This window comes from Kogia breviceps, chromosome 12, assembly GCF_026419965.1.
Source record: "Kogia breviceps isolate mKogBre1 chromosome 12, mKogBre1 haplotype 1, whole genome shotgun sequence".
NCBI lineage: Eukaryota > Metazoa > Chordata > Mammalia > Artiodactyla > Physeteridae > Kogia > Kogia breviceps.
The window spans coordinates 93272497-93293725 of NC_081321.1; the positions used below are offsets into that span (position 1 = coordinate 93272497).

A 21229-nucleotide genomic window follows, 5' to 3' on the forward strand; every position below is an offset into this window, starting at 1 on the left:
TGATCTGGTCCTCTCTGTTTATTTGTTTGAGGCTGCAGGGCCATGTTTATTCTGCAAACCCAAACTTGGGTCATGTGGCCTGAGAGGATTATATGAATCCCTCCAAGTGGGATGGTTGGTTGAAATTTCTGAAATACTTTGATTTATGGGGACAGGAAAATGACAGAATACTGGAGACCATAAGGCTTGTGGTTGTCAAGATATGGGGACTGCCGTGTGCTGTGCGCCAGGCCCGGGGCGCTGCTCCTGTGGGCGGATGTCTCCTCAGCAGCCCTTTGATGCAGGCCGCACAGGCAAGCCGTCGGAGAGGAGGCTGCCGGGCTCAGACCGCACGGGCTGGGGGTGGACTTCCAAAGCAGGGTCCCTTCAGTCTGGGTCCCTCCCACCCCTTTGGGTTTCTTTCTATGGGCTGTGCGTTTGGTGGGAAGACAGAAAGCTAACTTGTAATCCTGAGTAGGCTACTTGCTAGTTAAATGACTCTGGTCATAGCATCTTGGTGAGCCCTGGTTTTCACATAGGGATGATGGACCATCACAGGCATTTACTGAGTGAATCAGCCGAGAGTGGCACCGGCACCTACCGCAGCGCCCGGCCATGGGGTCTCCAAGGGCCTTCGTTCCATTTTCACTTGAAATATGCAAAACAGCTAGAAACCAACAGGGCTTGAAAAATTCTAACTCCTTGAACAAATAAGGTTTATCCCTCTGAAAACAAAATGGTGTGCGTAATGACGGACGTTAAATGTGTTTTATTAGTCTGTTAATCATAGTGGGTAAATATTTGCCCAAAGCTGTAAGAAATCAAATAAGTAGGTCCTAAGACAGGTAGGAAGAAAGGAATCATATTCATTACTAAGTTCAGAAAACCTAATGTGCCGGACACAGGGACACGCAGTGGGTGAGGCCGTGGGAAGGGAGCCCAGTGGATGCCCTTAGACACACACCCAAGATGGTGAGACCTGGATCCTTGCTTTCACTGTGTGTGGGGCTCTTTCCCCAAGAAAAGACTCGTGTGTGTGTGTGTGTGTGTGTGTGTGTGTGTGTGTGTGTGTGTGTCTGTATCTGTGACTTGTCTCAGAGGCTCAGCTGACCGGGGATCCCTGGGCAGAGTCTCAAGGAGAATAAGCTCATTTTCTGAGACGTGGTCCATTTTCTAGGGTGCTATGTCCAGGGTGCCCTAGGTGGGGGCAGTGCTATACAAACATTTACATGGCTGAAGGCCGGGGTGGGTGGGCTGACCAGGGGTGACCCTGCTTTGCAAGGGGGTGGGCTCCAATGGTAGAGGTTGGGCTCCCCCAACCCCTCCAGAGGCGGATTAAGTGGTGGCAAGAGCCTTCCTAAGTTCCTCAGTCCTCTTGTGGTCAAGGTCTTCCATTTCCTGTAGTTTCTGCAGAGGGCATCAGGGAAAGCTGGAGATCAGGGAAGGAAACTCCAGGAGCCACCACGGATGGGAGGCTAGAGCCGGACTCCCGAAACGGCCGCAGCTGACCCTTTACTCCTGCTCACATCTCGTCCTCCACACTCACAGGGGTGCATCGCCCCCTCCCCCCAGCCCCGCTCCACTTCCCTGTTGCTTCTCCTACCTGGGAGATTTCAGTAAGGATGATCCCTCGGTACTGTCTGCCCTGCCCTAGGGCCTCCATGTCAGCCAGGAATTCTTTCCTCTCCTGGATTTCCTTTACCACTGGGAAGGGAAAGGGCCGTCGGTGTACAGGGCAACGGGGGCCCTCAGGCTCCCAGGAGGGATGGCAGGGACGGCAGGTTGCTTCTCTTGGGAACAGGAAGCAGTTCTGCGGTCAGTTTCTCACTCGTTGCCCCCCAGGGATTGCCCCCTCCACACACACGCCCCTCCCCAGCGTAACTGGCCCATCAGGAGGGGCTCACGTTCTTCAAACCGGTCCAGCTCAGGGGCTGGGTTCTCCTGTCGCACAGGAGGGGGCTTTCTTTTCCGTTCCGCTGGCTCCTTCCCGGTGGCAAAAATATTTTGGAGTCTTCGCTTCTCCTTCTCCAGATCTCCTGTTGGGCCCGGACATGGCCTAGTTAAGGCATGAAGAGCACCCCCATTCGTGGTCCGTGTTCCCAGTTGGGCACGCTCGCTCCAGGGTAACGTGGGTAGGGCTTCTGCAAACCCAGCACCTTCTACCCTGGGTGCCCCTGAGCTGGTCATGTCATGACAGGCGGGAAGGGGTTGAAAGAACCCACAGGAGAGCTTCGTCAAAACCCACACGTTGCCTGGGTGCAAGAGCAAGGCTAGGAAAACTCAGTGACTGCTGCGGTGCAGCTGGGATGGGGAGGCTGCGTGGAGCTGTCAGAGGGGCCAGCCCAAGAGCCATGTCAGGTGCCAAGTAGAAACGGCTTGGAGGGAACGACTCCCTGAAATAGGCTGGAGCGCAGAGGAGCCCTGGCTTCCAGGCACCGTGTGAGCTTGAGAGAGCAGTGGCCGTGATGCCTGGCCGCCAGACATTCATCAGAGATGGGCGGAAACCAGTTAGTTGTTAAAGGGAGTTCTGGAAAAATGTATGAAAACCAACACCTACCTGGTTTCCCGTGAGCCCTGAATGCCCCCAAGCTAACATGTGCTGAGGTTCAAGAGCATCGGTATAAACAACGTGAGAATTTGATTAGCTGCCTGTTCAGCGCTCTGCGGGCTGCAAGTCCCCCTGCCCCCTACCCCCTCGGAGGGAGGTAGAGGAGGGGCTCTAGTGGAGGCCCCTCACTTACGGGCGGCTTGAGGCTTGAACTGGTCCCGGCTGTAGGCCCCGTTGGCTTGGCACATGCTGGCAGGCCGGAGGTGGGACCGGGCGGCCAGGATGGGAGGCAAGTAGATGGCTGAGGCCAGCTGCTTGGAAGGCAACACCCTCTGGCTGGAAGTTGGGCTGCACTGTAGGGGGAGAGTGTCTCCTCCTGGGGAAGGAAGGGTCAGGGTTGGGGGGCCCTCCTGGCTTTAAAAAAAAAAATTTATTAAAGTGGTCCCTACCTGTTATAACGAGTCAAACAGTACAGAAGGGTCTTCCCTTCTCCCCTCCGAGCCCACCTCTACAACAAGCCATGGTAACAATTTGGTGGTCTCAGCCCATTCTTTTTGATGCTTACATAAACATGTTCAAAGATACATGTGCATATATAAGATTCATGTTTCAAACACTGGATCATACTGTATTCTATTCAGTAATAGACTCTTAACAGTCTATAATGGACATCTTTCCAGATCACTCCATTTATATATAACTTATTTTTTATAGCTGTATACTAGTCCTTAGAATGGAAACATTATTTATTCAATGAGTCTCCTAGTTTCAGAAATTCAGGCAATTTCCAGTTTTTTTTTTAACTGTTTCAAACAATGATGTAATAAACATTCTTGTACATCCAGCCTTTGTCCTGGTGCTTTTGTTTCTATAGATGGATTCCTAAAACCTGCTTGGTCCATGGGCAGGGAGGGATGGTTTGGATGGTGCTAGACACCAATTCCTCCTACCGTCCATCCCCACTGCCTTGACCCAGATCTGGGGCTCCTCCCCAAGGCCAGCCAAATGTGTCACCTCCTACCTGGTTGACTGGCCCCTCCTCTCAATTGCCTTAAAGCCCAGCTCAGCACAGTCCCCAGCCACTGTTTTGATCTGGCCCCTGTCTACCTCCCTTACATTTCCAGCCTTCTTCTATCATCCACCTGGCAAATATGTATTGAGCGTGTACTCTGTGCCAGGCCCAAGGCACTGGGGGTAAGGTGTAAGTAAGATGAGGCCCTGCCCTCATGGCACTTACATCTGGGGTGTAGATGATGATAAAACAAGTAAAATATATAGTACATTAGTTAGATGGTGATGGTGACAGTACAGCGATGGAGCACAGGGTGTGTCAGAGCAGGATTTACAATTATAAATAGGGTAGCCAGGGAAGGCCTCACGGAGACAGAGACATTTGAGAAAAGACCCAAAAGTGGTAAGAGGCCAGCCCTGCAGGTATTTCAGGGAAGAGCATTCCAGGCAGAGGGAACGGCAAGAGTAAAGGACCTGAGGTGGGAATGTGCCTGGAGTGTCTGAGGAACAGCCAGGAGGTTAGGGTGCCAGGAGTGGACTGAGCAAGGGCTGGGGTGTAGTGGGAATAGAGGTCAGAGGTCACAGAGGGCAAGAGACATACCAGGCCTCGTAGGCCTCTGGAAAGCCTGGCTTTTACTGTGTGCGAGGTGGGAAGCCATCAGAGGGTTCTGAGCAGAGGAGTGACATGAGCCCTTTAGCTGCCCCTGAAAATACAGCGTTGGGACTTCCCTGGCTTCCCTGCGGCCTGGGCTCTGCACTTCCACTGCAGGGGCCATGGGTTCAATCCCTGGTCCAGGAACTAAGATCCCACAAGCTGTGCGGCACAGCCAAAATATATATATATATATATATACAGCGTTGGGGGTCGAGGGTACAGGTAGTCACAGTCAGGATATGGTTTGAAGGTCAAGCAGACAAGGACTGCTGATGGGTTGGACGTGGGGTCTGGGAGAAAGAGAGAGGAGACGGGATGTCTCTGAGGTGTCTGCCCTGAGGAACCGAAGGATAGAGCTGCCATTATTCCCCACTACCCTTCCCTTCTCATGCCCTCTACCTAAGGCCACACCATGGTTTATCTCTCTTTTCTGAAGAGATGCTGTGCTTTCTAGAATGTTCCTCCTACTCTCTCTGCTATTTCTACCTGTCCGGTACCAAATGCTACCTCTTTCTTTGGCTCAGTCGCAACAAATAATTATGGCCCAAGTAATTCTGGGAGTTCAGGTGAAGGAGAGGAATTTGTGGCTTGCAACAGAATTTGAACTAAGCCTCAAACCGACAACTAGGACTTGGTTAAGAAGAGAGGAATAGGGCTTCCCTGGTGGCACAGTGGTTAAGAATCCGTCTGCCAATGCAGTGGACACCGGTTCGAGCCCTGGTCCGGGAAGATCCCACGTGCCGCGGAGCAAGTAAGCCCGTGCGCCACAACTACTGAGCCTGTGTTCTAGAGCCCGCGAGCCACAACTACTGAGGCCACGTGCCACAACTACTGAAGCCTGTGTGCCTAGAGCCCGTGCTCTGCAACAAGAGAAGCCACGGCAATGAGAAGCCCATGCACCACAAGGAAGAGTAGCCCCCGCTCGCCTCAACTAGAGAAAGCCCGCACACAGCAATGAAGACCCGATGCAGACAAAAATAAATAAGATAAATTTTTTTAAAAAAAGAAGAGAGGAACAGAGAGATGATTCTAGGAGAAGAAACCAGACTCAACACCAATGCTTGGAGGCAATATTTTAAAGAAAAACCTTTTAAGGAGAACAAAACTGCCAGACAAACCGGTGACTTGTGTTGCCCTAACCACTAACGCAATTATCCTTCAACCAATATTGAGCGCGTAGGAGCCAAGGTGCTGTGGTGAACAAGGCAGACCCAGTCCTTGGTCTCCTGGTATTTACTTTTAGTGGAATTTCTAGCATATTCTCTTTGTAGTCATGTTATAGGGGACCCCAAATGATTAGTAGATTGCTGAGTATGGAGACTGAGTTATGTGACTCGGCTGTGTTGTGGTGCTAGGCAATGGCAGCCTGAGTTGTCCTTGTCTACAACGAGGAAGGAGATCTGACTTCTGAACTGGGCTGACGGAGCCTCCCTCCCTCTGCCAGTGCTGGGCAGGCACTGTCGATATTTGTCTCTCTGACTTTCCCATCCCTATGCCTCTGTGGTTGACCAGATGCCTCCTTATATGTACCTTCTTTCTGGAGAGACGGCAATAGCTATTGGTAGATTCAAGTGAAATTTGGTAGGTTTGGACCTTCTGGCATCCTCTTAAAGGTAACTTTACAGATCTCTGTTCTGATCCACTACATGTTGATTCAGTTAAATCTCAGAAAGCAAGGTTGTTTTTAAGATCTTAGAGAGCACCTTGTTATTGTGCCCATGTACATTCACTTTTGTTTTCCTTAAAAATAAATAATACAATGTGTGGTCAGAGGTGAGCTGAGGAAAGGTTTTGCATATTTTTCCTAAGTTGGAAGCCTGCCAGTAATCTTGTTCCTGCCAGCTAAGCTATGAATGAATAAAACTATGAATGAGACACACACAGTCCTCTCCTCTGGAGGGCTCATATGGTATGTGTGTAAGAGGGCAGGATTAGTTTGTAGACTTGACAGCGTTCAGAGTATTTGGCTGGGCAGGAAGTCTTGAATGGGCTGTGATCTGTTGGAAAGGTTGGCTGCAGCCAGACTGCAGGAGGGGCTCATGTGCTGTGACCCATGTCTGGGGAAGAAGCAAAGACCCTGCAAAGTCAGTTCCCCAGGAGCAAGAGTCAGAAATACTATTCAATTTTTTTTTTCTCTTTTAAAATGAGGTCTCCTACTCGTTAATATGGGGAAGCCTGAAAAATGTGGCCCAGAATCCCTCTGTCCTGGAAGCTTCTGCAGATGGCCTCTTACGTTTCATGGTGTCCATGATGCGGCGCCGCTGGAAGTTTGTCAGTTTGGATTCCTTCATCATCACTGCAGGACAAAGCACTTCAGTGAGGCCTCCGGAGCTGCAAGCCTCAGATGCCTTCATCTCACCCCGCTGAAATTTAACACTGTATCACCTCCTGCCCCCATTCAGCACCTGAGTACTTGGCCGCCCCCGCACTGCGGCTTGTGGGATCTTAGTTCCCGGAACAGGGATTGAACCCAGGCCGCTGGCAGTGAAAGCACCGAGTCCTAACCACTGGACAGCCAGGGAATTCCCTTCCTTTCCTGCTTTGGTTTTTTTCTATAGCACTCATCACTACCTAAGTTCTCGGTACCTTACTTTTTATTTGTTACCTTCCTACTAGAATATTAGCTCCATGGGACCAAGAATTTTTGCTTGTTTTTTTTTCTTTTCTTTTTTTTGCGGTACGCGGGCCTCTCACTCTTGTGGTCTCTCCCGTTGCGGAGCACAGGCTCCGGACACGCAGGCTCAGCGGCCATGGCTCACGGGCCCAGCCACTCCACGGCATGCGGGATCCTCCCAGACCGGGGCACGAACCCACGTCCCCTGCATCGGCAGGCGGACTCTCAACCCACTGCGCCACCAGGGAAGCCCGTCTTTTCTTTCTTTATTTTTTAAAAATTGCTGTATTTTCAGCACCGAGAACGACGTCTAAAGCACATAGTGCGCTTAAATTTTTTTTGTTGCTGAGTGAATGAAGGAATGAATGAACAAGTATTCATTAAGCATGTGCCAGGGGCTGGAGCTACAATTGTAGCTACAAATGTAGCCAAAACAGGCATCCTGTCCTGATGGAGTTCATGAAGTAGAGGGGCAGATGGATGTTAATTCAACGGGACACACTAGGTATCTGACTACAGGTTGCCAATGAAGGAAATTGACTACTAAGTATCTGACTACTAAGCCCACAAAGGAAAAGGTATTTGGTAGAATGCTGGCACCTAACAGTTGGTTGCACTGTGGTGGTGGGTGGGGAGGAAATAAAGCTTCCCTGGGGAAATTGAAAGTGTGATCTGAGGGACTTAGGTGAGTTAACTACTCTAAAATTCTTAGTTCTTTGACTTTTGGCCACTTCCAAGTTGTAGGACCCCTGAATCTTTCTGAACTCCAGGCTTCTTATATGTAAAATGGAAACAGATATTGCTAAACCATAAGTCATGCAGGGGAGAACTGAGTTACGGAGGGTAACTGTGACCACCGCTCTTCTTGTGTCCTTTAACGCACTGACCTCTGAGCAGCTCGCAGGTCTCTGGGGTGTAAGTGGCCGGCTTGGGGCAGCGCCAGAACCCTGTTCCTTTGGTCACTGTCTCCACCCTCTCCTGGGAAGCCATGGGAGGGCTCTGAGGAGGGAAAAAAGCAACGACACACCCCGTCTCCCAGATCCAACCTGGCTCTCACACCCCCAACGCCACCCATAGTTTGGGAGCAGGGGTCGGGTCGCAAGAGAATCGTGATGCCGTCTGTGAACATCGCGACAGTGCCCGATCCTCCCACCCCGAACAGATACACTGGCAGATCCACACTCGAACAGAGACCTCAACCTGACCTGGCGCCTGTGTCAGAGAAGTCCCCTCGGGAGGAAAGGGGCGTTAGGGTAACCGTCCCCGCTGGGTGACACGCCCAAACAGAAACCTCACCCTAAAGTAAGACCCCGGCTGGGTGGCCCCTCCCCACAGAGAGCGGAGGCTGGGCTCAGCAGATCGTAACCAGGGCTCTGAAGCAGCACCCGCGCCGGGGCGCCGCAGAAATACTTTTGAGATCTCAGCGACTAGAGCCCGCAGCTAGCGTGTCTGGCTACCATGGTAACGCGCACGCGCCACTCGGCACATGCACACATTTATTGCCCCGCCTGCCTCCCGGAAGTGATTACCTCTAGGTCACGGCGCAGGCGCAGAGTACGCGTGGCGTCGAGTGAGGCGGAGGCGTACTGTTTGCGGGTCTCAGCTTGGGTCTGGGGCGCAGAACCCAGTACCTGTGTTGCGGCTGTCATGTCAGACAACGAGGACAAGTGAGTGCGGGAGCGAAGTGACTTTTGCGGAGCCTCTCAAGGGGCGGGTGAAGCGGGAGCCTGGGTCGAAGGAAGTTGAGGAGCCAGGCGTCGGGGGCAGTGTCTGAGGGGACTGGGGGTGCTGAGGGGGCCCGCGGAGCTGGAGAAAGGTAGGGCGGTGAGCCGGAAGCATAGACCCGGCCAGAGCCCGGGCAAGAAAGACCCCGGCTCGAGGGTCCAGAGAGGATCACTGAAAAAGGTATCTTTCAGCAAACTTCCGCTGAGTCGGGCTCTGTGTCAATACCTGATATTGAGGTGTAGTAGGTATATAGTCTCTGCTCTCCAGGTGGGGTCCCTTTCTAGAAGAGGGGGCAGGCCCATAGACATAATGCGGGGTCGTGTGAATTGCGTAGTAGGTCTGTAGTATAGAAGTAATCCAGAGGAGGGTCTGGGGAGACTTTGAGGTGGTAAAGGTCTGGGAGGCTTGCAGTAATCCAGGTGAGAAAAGGTAGTGACTTGTACTAGGGTGATAGTAGTAGAAGTAGTGAGAAGTGGTGTTTTTTTTTTTGTGGTACATGGGCCTCTCACTGTTGTGGCCTCTCCCGTTGCGGGGCACAGGCTCCGGACGCGCAGGCTCAGCGGCCATGGCTCACGGGCCCAGCCGCTCCGCGGCACGTGGGATCTTCCCGGACCGGGGCACGAACCCGTGTTCCCTGCATCGGCAGGCGGACTCTCAACCACTGCGCCACCAGGGAAGCCCTTAGTGGTTTTGAAGTCTGGATTTATTTTGAAGATAGAGCCCAGGAGATTACCTGACGTGTGGTGTTGGAGGAGAGGTCTGTCCTGAAACTAAAGATAGGGGAGTTCTCAGCGTAAGTATATTAGTCAAAGCTGAGAAACAGAGGAGATCATCAGGCGGGTGTCAGTAGGTAAGAGGAGATGACTGCATGTCAGAGCATCCCAGCATGGAGTGCTTCGGAGGAATAGAGGAGAAACCGACAAAGGACACTGAGAAGGTGTAGCCAATGAGGTGGGAGGACACCAAGAGCGTGAGGTGGCCTTGCAGTCAAGTGAGGAGAGTGTTTCGAGTGAGAGGGAGTGGTCCTGTGGGCCAACTGACAGATCAGGCTAAATGAGAACAAGAACAGTCCATCACATTTAGCAATGCGGAAAACATTAACAAACTTCAAAGGACGATTTGGGTGGAATCATGGAGGTGAAAGTTTTTGGAGTGAGATGATGACAGAATGGGAAGAGAAGAATCGGAAACAGTGAAGATGGACAACTCTTGCAAGAATTTTGCTCCCAAGGGGGGCATGGAAACAGGGCTCTGTGAGGAGGGAGTAGAAAAGTAAGCTCTGTCTGTTTTTTTAGACGAGGAAATCAAATGACTTAATGATTTATTAAGTGATTCACTCATTAAGTAGATATTTATTGAGTGCTTCCTATGCTAGTAACTCAGATGAGACACGGATCTCTGCCTTCTTTGATTCTACTAAGTGGTGCTCTAACTGGCTGCTTCTTCTTGTACAGTTTTGATGGCGATGACTTTGATGATGTGGAGGAGGATGAAGGGCTGGACGACTTGGAGAACGCCGAGGAGGTCAGTATGTAGCCTTGGGCTCCCCTCTCTGCAGCCCAAGCCGCCGCATAGCCCAGCCAGTGATGACTGACTGAATGCATCTGCCTCCCGTTTGTGGTCAGGGCACCGCCAGTTAGAGTGAGGAGAGATCTAGTCCTGGGTCGTGGAGGAGCCCCTCAGGGGGGGGCCTGAAGGCTTTTGTCCACTTGGAGCACAGCGCATGGCTTCTGGGGCAGTTGGCTTACTGACAGTTGAAATATTCCCTTCATTCATTGAGCAAACATGTGTTGAATGTTTATGGCGTACCAGGAGCTCTGCAAGGTGGGGCTACATAAAGAGCAAGGGGGAGAGTGACCTGGGGTAAGGCTGGAGAGGTAAGGGCCAAGATCAGGCAGGCTTTTGTAGGGTGAAGGTATCGGGAAGCCACTGACAGGTTTTGAGCTGGGGAGCGGCGTGATCCAGTGACGAATGAATTGGGGAGGAGCAAGGGTAAAAGAGAGCCCAATTAGGGAGCTCCCATAGACCTCCAGGTGAGACCTGTAGCTTGCACTTGGGTGCTGGTAGTGTCGGTGATGGGAAAACGGATGAAAGAGAGATTTTGGTGGTTTGGATATGGGGCTGAGAAAGTGGGAGATGACAGGGATGACTCCCGTGTTTCTAGCTTGAGCAACTAGGTGAATGAGTTACTAGCATCATAGATAACATAGGGCTTTCTGTCCCTTGTGACTGATGGAGGGAGAAGTGCTTTATGTCTCTTGGAGAGGGAGTGATCCCTCGTTTTTTGTTTTTTTTTTTTTAAGGCTAGGAAGCTGAAGGCCCTCTTTTGGGATTTCCTGTCTGCCTGGCACTCTGAGGTTATGTGTTGTCTGAGTCAGAAACCTCCTTCTCTATCCTTCTGATCCTTTTCCATCTATGTCCTATTGATTCTGCCTCCTATATGTGGTTCGGTCCTGTTTTCGTTTCTCTATTCCTAGTGCCCCAGCCTGGTTTGGATCTTTATTGCTTTTCACCCACATTACTGCAGAAATGTGTTGCGGGTTTTCCTGCCTTCAGTCTGCTGTTTGCCTTTCTGCTGCCACAGTCGTCTTTTTCACCTACCCACATGATTGATTACTGTTGGTCTTCCTAAAAGGTCTCTGCTTCTGCCCTTTCCACCTACAGAATATTCTCAACAAAGGATCCAGAGTGATCCTTTTAAATCTTAAGTCACTTTGTCTCTCCTCTATTCAGAGTCTGCATCCAGTGGCTTCTTAGCTCATTCAGAGTAAATGCCAGAAAGGTGTACAAGGTCCTCCATGATCCAGCCCCCCTCCCTCTGTGACTTTATCTCTTCTTGTTGTCCCTGTCATGCCAGGGAGACCCCAGCTCCGAACCTTTGACTGTGCTATTCCCTCTTCCTTTCCCTTAGATATGCACACGACCTGCTCCTCAGCCTCGTCAGGTCTTTGTTAGATGTCACCTCAGTGGGGCCTTCCTGACCATCCTGTTTAAAATTGCCTCATTAACCCTTTCCTCCAACATCACCACCCTGGCGCTCCCTGTCTTTTCTCTGTTTTTATACTACACATTGTACTTATAACTAATTTTGTTTATTGTTTGTCTCATCTCATTATAATGTAAGTTCTATTGAACAAAGAATTTTTATCTGTCTTACTGCACTATCCCAAGTGATTAGAATACTGTCTGACATATAGTAAGCACTCAATAAATATTTGTTGACTTAATTCTTTATTATAGAATTTATTCTTCTGCCTATAACCCTATACACGCCTTTTGCTCTAATCATACTCCACAATTAGGTGTCCAAACCTAGTACATTCTCTCCCTCCTCTGTGCCTGTGTGCACACATTTCAGCCTGCCTGGAATGCCCTGTCCTTCCTCGTTAGCTTGGCAGCTCCTGCTCATCCTTCTGGACTAGCCCAAGTCTCACCTCCGGACTGTATTCGTAATCCCCAGTGTGAGGCAGATGTCTCTCACTTTCTTGTTAAGTTTGTGGCACACTTGCATACTTTTTTTTTTCTTGTTAATTTTTTTTTTGAAGTGCTTTGGTATTCCATTTTATTTATTTAAATACACACGCTCGGGCTTCCCTGGTGGCACAGTGGTTGAGAGTCCGCCTGCCGATGCAGGGGACACGGGTTCGTGCCCCCGTCTGGGAGGATCCCACATGCCGCGGAGCGGCTGGGCCCGTGAGCCGTGGCCGCTGGGCCTGTGCATCCGGAGCCTGTGCCCCGCGGGGGGAGAGGCCCCAACAGTGAGAGGCCCGTGTACCACAAAACAAAACAAAACAAAAAAACCCCAAAAACAAACAAAAAAATAAATACACACGCTCACACACACAATTACAACTCTGTAAATTAGTGAAGTGGCACTCATTGGATGAATTAAATTACAACCAGTAAATGAGTGAACAGGAAAGACAAAGAGTTAAAGAAGATATTTGCAAAACATATAATTAAGAAAGTACATCTATACAATGAATTCTTCCAAATCAATCATAAAAATGCAGAAAATCCAATACAAAAAGGGGCAAGGGATTTGAACAGGCACATCACAAAAGAGAATATCCAAATAGCTAATAAATACATAAAAACGATGCTTGTCATCAGGAAACTGGAAAGTAAAACCACAAGACACCACTCCACACCCACTGAGATGGCTAAAATTAAACCAGACAAAACAAACATCTTACAGTGACAATACCAAGTGAGAAGAAAGATGTGGAGCATTTGGAGCAACATTTATATTACTCTGTCGGAGTGTAAATTGGGCCAGCACTCTGGAAAACTCTATGGAGTTATATACTGAAGGGGAGTATATATGTATATTTTTTAGGAACCAGTGATCCCCGCTCCTGGGCGTATACCCAACACAGATGCGTACTTATGTTGACCAAAAGACATGTACAAGAAAATTCATAGCATAATAGCAAAATAGTCCAAATGCTCATTATAATTGAACGATTATATGGATTGTGGTATAATCCAACAATAAAATCCTAGATGGCTATGAAAATGAACAAAGTACTGGTAGACACAACAGAATGGATAAATCTACAAATGTAACATTGAGTGAAGGAAGCTATACAGAAAACAGTACATAAGGTGTGATTATATCCACAGGAACTTCTTTTTTTTAAATTTTTAAATTTTATTTATTTTTTTATACAGCAGGTTCTTATTAGTCATCAATTTTATACACATCAGTGTATACATGTCAATCCCAATCGCCCAATTCATCACACCCCCCTCCCCATCCCCCCTGCGGCTTTCCCCCCTTGGTGTCCATATGTTTGTGCTCTACATCTGTGTCTCAACTTATGCCCTGCAAACCGGTTCACCTGTACCATTTTTCTAGGTTCCACATACATGCGTTAATATACGATATTTGTTTTTCTCTTTCTGACTTACTTCACTCTGTATGACAGTCTCTAGATCCATCCACATCTCAACAAATGACTCAATTTCGTTCCTTTTTATGGCTGAGTAATGTTCCATTGTATATATGTACCACAACTTCATTATCCATTCATCTGTCGATGGGCATTTAGCTTGCTTCCATGACCTGGCTATTGTAAATAGTGCTGCAATGAACATTGGGTTGCATGTGTCTATTTGAATTATGGTTTTCTCTGGGTATATGCCCAGTAGTGGGATTGCTGGATCATATGGTAGTTCTATCTTTAGTTTTTTTAAGGAACCTCCATACTGTTCTCCATAGTGTCTGTATCAATTTACATTCCCACCACCAACAGTGCAAGAGGGTTCCCTTTTCTCCACACCCTCTCCAGCATTTGTTGTTTGTAGATTTTCTGATGATGCCCATTCTGACTGGTGTGAGGTGATACCTCATTGTAGTTTTGAGTTGCATTTCTCTAATAATTAATGATGTTGAGCAGCTTTTCATGTGCTTCTTGGCCATCTGTATGTCTTCTTTGGAGAAATGTCTATTTAGGTCTTCTGCCCATTTTTGGATTGGGTTGTTTGTTTCTTTAATATTGAGCTGTATGAGCTCTTCATATATTTTTGAGATTAATCCTTTGTCCGTTGATTCGTTTGCAAATATTTTCTCCCATTCTGAGGGTTGTCTTTTCGTCTTGTTTATGGTTTCCTTTGCTGTGCAAAAGCTTTTAAGTTTCATTAGGTCCCATTTGTTTATTTTTGTTTTTATTTCCATTACTGTAGGAGGTGGATCAAAAAAGATCTTGCTGTGATTTATGTCAAAGAGTGTTCTTCCTATGTTTTCCTCTAAGAGATTTATAGTGTCCAGTCTTACATTTAGGTCTCGAATCCATTTTGAGTTTATTTTTGCGTATGGTGTTAGGGAGTGTTCTAATTTCATTCTTTTACATTACACTTGCATACTTTTATAACACTTGTTGTTTTGTTTACTCTTGTCTTTTTCCCCAGACTATGTATTCTTTGAGAGCAGAAACTCTTAGCTTTCTGTCTCAGCGCCTATTATGATGTCTGGCACATGACAGATGCTTAATAAATGATTGTTAAATATATGAATATGTAAAGGTGGGGTGCTTGTTCCTTTTCCTGCTTAGGGTGATTTGTTGTCTGTGCTCAAGGACTTCTTTGTATGGGTGCTCAAGGACTTCTCTTCTGGATGAGGCAGCTGGCTTTGGACTCCCTGATCATGAGTCCTTTTTAACTAGGTCTGAGACTTTGGCCAAGTTAGCTAACTCTCCAAGCCTCTAAAATGGGCATTGTAATCCCCACCGCATAAGGTTATTGTGAGGATTAAATGAGGTGTTACTGAGGCAGTTGCATGGTCACTGGCGCGTAATAAGCAGTAGCGCGGTGGTGGTTATAATCGTGGTCGTCGTCATCCTGCCCCTCACCCCCGATAATGCATCCTGAGATTTTTCCCTCTTTTCTTCCTTGGTGTCCAGGAGGGCCAGGAGAATGTTGAGATCCTCCCTTCTGGAGAGCGACCGCAGGCCAACCAGAAGCGAATCACCACACCATATATGACCAAGTATGAACGAGCCCGTGTGCTGGGCACCCGAGCCCTTCAGATCGCGTGAGTATGAGCCTCGTCACCATCTTTTCCATCAGACAGGCTACAGGGAGCCTCCACGCTGTTGATGCGGCTCAGCCTGGCACTTGACCACAGACCTTCCCTCTTCTCACACACTAAACAAGGGTGGTGCTGTCCCTGTGTGCCAGGCACTGTGCTATACCCCCTGCCCTCAGAGAGTTTGTGATCCAGTGGAGAAATAGGACATAAGCATCTGAGAAGTCAAATAACAGTACAGTAGAAGAATAGTGATAAGAATACAGAGTGTAACGAGTGCCTGTCAGTTAGGGAAGCAGAAATAAATAAATTAATTAAATAAGATCAGCCCTCGACCGTTGTGGGCTGGTTAGTTGGGGGTGCTGCTGCAGCACCCCCTGGGCTTAAGGTGGTTCTTGAGTTGATAGACAAGGGCCAAGCTTGGAGCTAGTTGAGCTAGTTGAAGACTAACACGATTCAGGAGCTAGCAGTAGGCAGGTGGGGATTGCAATGTGCGACTCTTCTGCGTCCACCCCAACCGCCGCGGGCACTGCGGCCACCAGAGGCCCCGTGTGCAGATGTCAGGCTGCCTGCTAAGCTTGTGGCATCGTGGAGGACAGATCAGGCAGCTTTGAGGAAGCAGGGACTCTTGAAGAGGCTGGACCACAGATGCGTGCTTTCCCTGCCAGGCTCCCTTGTCAGATGAGTTCCTCCTCCGTTGTGGCGAGAGTAAGTGGGAGGACAGAGAGGGGAGGGGCATGTTACTGTGGCTCTCGTGGAATGTCCTCCATGGGGAAACGTGAGGCCGGGGAAAGGAGCCCTACCCCAGACCTCTTACAAGCTGCTGTGGGAAATGGTGGGTACCTGGAGGAGGGGGTGCTTCAAGTAGGGAGTAGTCGAAACTAGGCTTGAAAGAAAAGCTGGGGCCAGAGTTGGTTGTGGGGCGTTGCGTGCTGGTGGAGTGGTGACGCTCAATCTATGCATCCATCTGTCCCCGCCGCGCCCAAGTTTTTAAACAGCATCAGGCTTCATCTCCTCCAGTCTTGTGGAGTGAAGGTGACCACTGTGTTCACCTCGATAGAGGGCTTTATGGGCGGGCACCGTCGTTCCTCACCCACTCGGCAGAGGTAGGCCTCCTGCCAGCCTGGTTATACTCCTTGCTGGTCTGGGTGAAGTGAGAGCTGCACTCAGTATGATGATTTTGGTATAGCTGGGGTCAGGATCCTCTAGGCCTGCACCGCAGTTATGGTTGCCACTGGCTACATTTGGCCATTTAAATTTAAGTAAAACTAAATAGAAGTTCAGTGTTTCGGTCTCATTAGCCACATTTCACGTGCCCAGTAGCTCCCTATGGCTATCGTAATGGGTAGTGCAGATAGAGGACATTTCCATCATTGCAGAGCACTGATTGGGCAGTGCTTACGTCTGCTAAACAGGATCAAGCAGAAAGAATAATTCATAAATTATTTTTCAAACAAATAGACTGTATGCAAGTTAGAGTCTTGCAGCATCGAATAAGATATTGTGCTTGTACCTGTTGGGGATGCAGAGATGATTAAAGACACAATTCCCCAGGTCTCTAGGTGTTTACAGTCTGGTGGGAGAGATGGACCCGTTCTTTTTTTTTTTTTTTTTGGACCCGTTCTAAATACCCAGAACCCAAGGCGGATGGGATTGCTGCTTTTTTTTTTTTTTTTTGGTGGTACACAGGCCTCTCACTGTTGTGGCCTCTCCCGTTGCGGAGCACAGGCTCTGGACTTGCAGGCTCAGCAGCCGTGGCTCATGGGCCCAGCTGCTCCATGGCACGTGGGATCTTTCCGGACCAGGGCACGAACCCGTGTCCCCTGCATCGGCAGGCGGACTCTCAACTGCTGCACCACCAGGGAAGCCCGGGATTGCTGCTTTACAAGAGAAACAAAAGAGAGAAGGGAGTAATGGCAGGGGTGACTGGGGAAGCCTCATGAAGAAATTAGAATTAAAGTGAGGTGGTTTTGAAGGTATCCCAGGCTCCAGAAACAGCACTAGGAAAGGTCCAGGTAGAGGCAGGCATGTATGGATTGTGGTGGGGGAATGGCAGGTAGCTTGGGGCACAAGACTGGAAAAGATGTCACCGGTTCATTGAGTGACAAGTTCAGAAGATGGGCTTGTATTTGGTGGACAGTATGGAGCAGGCATTTAAAACATTACCGAGGCCCAGTGTCCTGCTTTCCTTGGGGAGCAAGACTCGGTCTAGCTTAGTCTAGTCTATAGTGCTCTTTCCGATTGAGGGCTAGGGTGCTGTCCGGTGGTTCCCTGGCTGCTGTAAGCCCTTGGACAGCCAGGGCTGGAGCTTATCCTGAGTACTAGGCCTGCAATTCTGTACTTAGTAGATGCTGAACAGATGTTTCTTGGATATTTGTGGGTGAAGCCTCTCTCTGGTTCATTAGCCCCACCTGGCGGCTGAATGGTTGCCACAGGTGGAGACGGTCCAGGCGCACTCTCACACTTCCTGTGCACATAGTAGGGCTGGATGAATTAATGCTGTTGAGTTATTCGTATCTTGAAGGAAATAAGGCATATGCAGATCAGGAAAGCATTTTGCCCCATTCTTTAAAGGTTTACATTTTTGGGGAAGTTCAAATAATTATTGAGAGAGGATATAGAGAAAGTTAAAGAACTCGGTCTCTGCCCTTGGGGAATTTTCAGGCTTTGGGGAGTAACAGACACCAGAATATTTAGCAATGAAATCAGTAGATTATTTAGTGTGAACTGGTGGCTCTCAGACTGGCTGGTTATCAGAATCACCTGGGGAGCTTTGCTAATGCAGGTTCTCAGGATCCTTCACTAGAGAGTAAGGGTGAAGGGTCTGGGGAAGGACCTGGGAACCTGTATTTTTAGCATGCCTTCCCAGTAATTTTGATGATTATCAGGTTTGGGATCCATTAGTGTAAACTTGAGCTGGAATCAATAAGTGTGGCTTCCTAGAGGAGGTGGGCCTAGAACTGGCCTGTTTGTTTCTAGAGCCTCTGCTGTGGGCCAAGTGTTGTGCTAGGGCTTGGGGTCCTGGGCCACCAGGTCTCGTTAGAAAACTTCAAACAAGTAGTCACAGTGTAGTGATAGTGGTGCTGAGAGAAGTGTATGTAAAATGAGTCAGGGCACTGAGGCTTCAGCAAGTGCTTTCCAGAGTGGAGACATCTGAGCCTCTTGTAGGCCTGTAGGGAGAGGAAGACCTTGTACGAGGATGCAAAAAAGGAAACAACAGGGTATGTCTAGGGAACTGTAGTAATTTGGTATGGCTGGAATGTGGGGTAAATATAGGCAGGTAGCATGAGAAGGTACTAGAAAGGTAAGCAGGGGCCAGGTGAGGTTCTGCCTGCCTGATGGCTGTGGGGTGTCATGGAAGGGTGGTAAGGAGGTGAGTGCCCCACCACAGGCCCTGTTTAGAGGCTGGAGGAGCAGGACCCTTGTAGGGGGTATTGCCAAGACAGAGAAGGAAAATGAGGCAAGCTGGGCCCTGAGGCAGGGCTGGGGGGTCAAGTTAGGGTGGTCAGAAGGGTGAGCTTTTGCACATGCGGGTCCTTTGTGCTGGGCCACTCTGCTGTGGCTGCAGGCTCAGGAGTCTGTGACGGGCCCTGGGGAAGGCTCTTGGCAGGGGAGCTGACATGATGCATGTCACACGGCCCAGTGATGAAAGCTCACACTTGTCCCGCTCACAGTACCCGTCTTCAGTTTGTGAATCACCAGCTTTTAAAAATAATGGGAGGTGTTGTAGCACAGTAGGGAGGAGCCTTCGGGGTTCAAATCTTGGTTCTACCACTTACTGGCTGTGTGACCTTAGGCAAGTTACTGACCCGTCTGTGCCTCAGTTTCTTCATCAGTAAGACGGAAGTAACAAGAGTACTTACCTCAGATACGGTACTCTGTGAAGGGTTTAGAGCAGCTATGGCACTTAGTCTTTGCTTGTTAGCCAGTAGTGTTTTAGCATCATTGTTGTAGGCGTGGCAGGGCTTTTTGTCTTCATTTTCAAATGAGGATAGTGAGATTTGGGGAAAAAATTCAGTATCTTTGGAGGCAAAGTTTAAGTCTAGTCTACAGGCTCCCACTCGCGTACCCTCGCTGTCAGTGCCCCTGAACTGCCACTCCGCATCCGCCGTGCCCGCCTTCCTGGAAGGTGCCCTTTCTGGGTGAGGACTGGGATGCTGACCTGATCCTGTTTGTGAAGCTACCCGCCGACTTCATGCTGGGCCCTTCTCCCTGTGTTTGTCGTCTCCCCCAACACCTGTCCCTGTACCTACAGGATGTGTGCCCCCGTGATGGTGGAGCTGGAGGGGGAGACAGATCCCTTGCTCATCGCCATGAAAGAGCTCAAGTAAGTCGCCCAGATCATGGTTCACTGCTCCAGAGCCCTGGGGGGCATCGCTTGGGTTCTCTGCTGCACACCCTTCCCCCACTTCCCTGCTGGGGAAGTGTGGTTCTTGTTCCTGTAGACCCTTAGTTTGTTTGGGAGTCAGCCCTGCAGGGAGACGGAGGGAGGGGGAGGAGGGGGCAGGCAAAGGGGGAGGGGAGGACATTGATGAGACATGGACCTTGGTTGTCTGTCTGAATTTCCCTGTTCCTGCTGCAGTTGGCCTTACCAACATCCCTCTACTTTCCCCCCTCCTCCCTTCAGCCATGGGATGGCAGAGCCCTTGCAGACTCAAGTCCCACACTCAGAGATGCAGGAACTTTTTTGGTTGTAATGCCTTTCCTACAAAGTGCATTCATAGTCTCACGAGGATGCTGCTAAGACTGCTCTTGCCTTGCATTCTGCACGTTCTGTCCCTCTGCTGCAGGGCTGGGGTCACCAGCCCTCATGGACCTTGACTTCTCCCCTGCCACAGGGCCCGAAAGATTCCCATCATCATTCGCCGCTACCTGCCTGACGGGAGCTATGAAGACTGGGGGGTAGACGAGCTTATCATCACCGACTGAGCCGGAATCGTCTTCCTGACTGTGCCTCAGCCCCAGTTTCTAGTCTCATATTCTTTATACGTGTAAATAATAAAATCTTCAACATTTCAACCCCTCCGCCTCCAGCTGCCTGGGAGGCCTACCCACTTCTTCTGCCCTGCCGCCTGGAGGGTGCACCCATCCCAGTGGCCCTGTGACTGTCAGCTCTTTAGGAAGCACCAGGGGCCCCGACCCCCTGTGGCTCCCCCACGTCCCTCCCTCCATCTCGCAGTCCACCAGCGCAGAGGCTGCTGCAGGAGACACCTCAGCTGCCTTCCCAGCAGACAGACAAGCCTTTGTGCCCAGGGAGCTGGTTGCTACGGAAACCCCCAATTTCCTTTCCAGTGGGGACTGGCTGCAGGGGCTTCTCCCTTCTCAGGAGTATCACAGAGCAGGTCTCATCAAGCCACCCATTGTTTCCTAAGGACCTGCCTCGAGCCTCTTATCGTGGGCTCGGATCCCCTTTCAGGAGCCAGTGCCCCAGCAGGAAGCTTGGGGATGCAGTGATCTCCTGCCCTCCCCGAGAGAGCCCTGCCGGCAAGTCAGCAGCTGGACCAAGGGCCAAGCACCTGCCCCCCCCGCCTCCCCTCCCCCGCCCCCCCATCCCCGCTCGTCAGGCCACTCCCCACACACCGTCCTTCATGACCCACCTCTCTGGTCTGCCACACCCATACCCTCTGTTCCCTGGCTTCTGGAAGATGTCCTTCCCCTTCTGTGGGGGGCCCCTGCTCCTCCGAGGCTTTCACTAGGATGGGTGCTGGGATGATGGTGGGCAGGGGAGCAGGGCTTCTGGGTTCAAGGCGTGATGTTAAGTCAGGACTGGAGCTCTCCTTTTCCTGCCCTAGGTTCTGATGGGTCCTGCTCTTGTTCTCTTCGCTCTGCGTACCCAGGCAGTCATGCTGGTTCCTCCCTTTCTCGGGGTTGGCGGGTGGGGGGAACAGATGACAGGGAGAGGGTGTATACTGACACCCACAGGGATAGAAGGGAAAACTGGCTTCCTGAATATTCCAGCCTTGACCTCCCTTCTGCTGCCGGCTCCCCTTCCATGAAGAGGAGAAGCTGGGCTTGCCTGACCTCTGCGAGAGGCAGGGACCCTGGGGGTGGCTGCCCCCTGGACGGGGTGGGAGTGATGGGCATCCCCAGGAGCCGGAGGGATGTTTGCTGCTCGGGAGAAGGGTTAATTTAGGGAGCATTGGACTTCGCACCCCCTTCCACCCTCCT

General features: G+C 50.1%; 2 protein-coding genes across 2 annotated transcripts; one reads left to right on the forward strand and one right to left on the reverse strand.

Annotated features, from left to right (window-relative positions):
* Positions 1 to 1314: 1314 nt before the first annotated feature.
* C12H22orf23 (chromosome 12 C22orf23 homolog) lies at positions 1315 to 7797 on the reverse strand. Its single transcript, XM_059080202.2, has 6 exons — positions 7695 to 7797; positions 6427 to 6489; positions 2721 to 2903; positions 1884 to 2015; positions 1583 to 1683; positions 1315 to 1386 (listed from the first exon to the last, which is right to left on the reverse strand). The coding sequence occupies exons 1-6, from the start codon at positions 7795 to 7797 to the stop codon at positions 1315 to 1317; spliced, it is 654 nt and encodes a 217-aa protein (XP_058936185.1).
* A 539-nt stretch (positions 7798 to 8336) lies between these two features.
* On the forward strand, positions 8337 to 20080 carry POLR2F (RNA polymerase II, I and III subunit F). Its single transcript, XM_059080204.2, has 5 exons — positions 8337 to 8474; positions 9987 to 10056; positions 14937 to 15067; positions 19317 to 19388; positions 19900 to 20080. Exons 1-5 carry the CDS (start codon positions 8455 to 8457, stop codon positions 19988 to 19990), a joined length of 384 nt encoding a protein of 127 aa, XP_058936187.1. The 5' UTR covers positions 8337 to 8454; the 3' UTR covers positions 19991 to 20080.
* The last annotated feature ends 1149 nt before the right edge of the window (positions 20081 to 21229 follow it).

What these genes read in the sequence shown, in the direction of transcription:
- C12H22orf23 (XM_059080202.2), bottom strand. Translation starts at nt 7,797, where the DNA reads ATGGCTTCCCAGGAGAGGGTGGAGACAGTGACCAAAGGAACAGGGTTC. An exon ending in CATCATGGACACCATGAAAC is followed by an intron (nt 2,904 to 6,426) that starts GTAAGAGGCCAT and finishes TTCCTTCCCCAG; the next exon opens with GAGGAGACACTCTCCCCCTA. An exon ending in GCTGGACCGGTTTGAAGAAC is followed by an intron (nt 1,684 to 1,883) that starts GTGAGCCCCTCC and finishes TTCCCTTCCCAG; the next exon opens with TGGTAAAGGAAATCCAGGAG.
- POLR2F (XM_059080204.2), top strand. Translation starts at nt 8,455, where the DNA reads ATGTCAGACAACGAGGACAA. An exon ending in ACTTGGAGAACGCCGAGGAG is followed by an intron (nt 10,057 to 14,936) that starts GTCAGTATGTAG and finishes CTTGGTGTCCAG; the next exon opens with GAGGGCCAGGAGAATGTTGA. An exon ending in ACCCGAGCCCTTCAGATCGC is followed by an intron (nt 15,068 to 19,316) that starts GTGAGTATGAGC and finishes CTGTACCTACAG; the next exon opens with GATGTGTGCCCCCGTGATGG.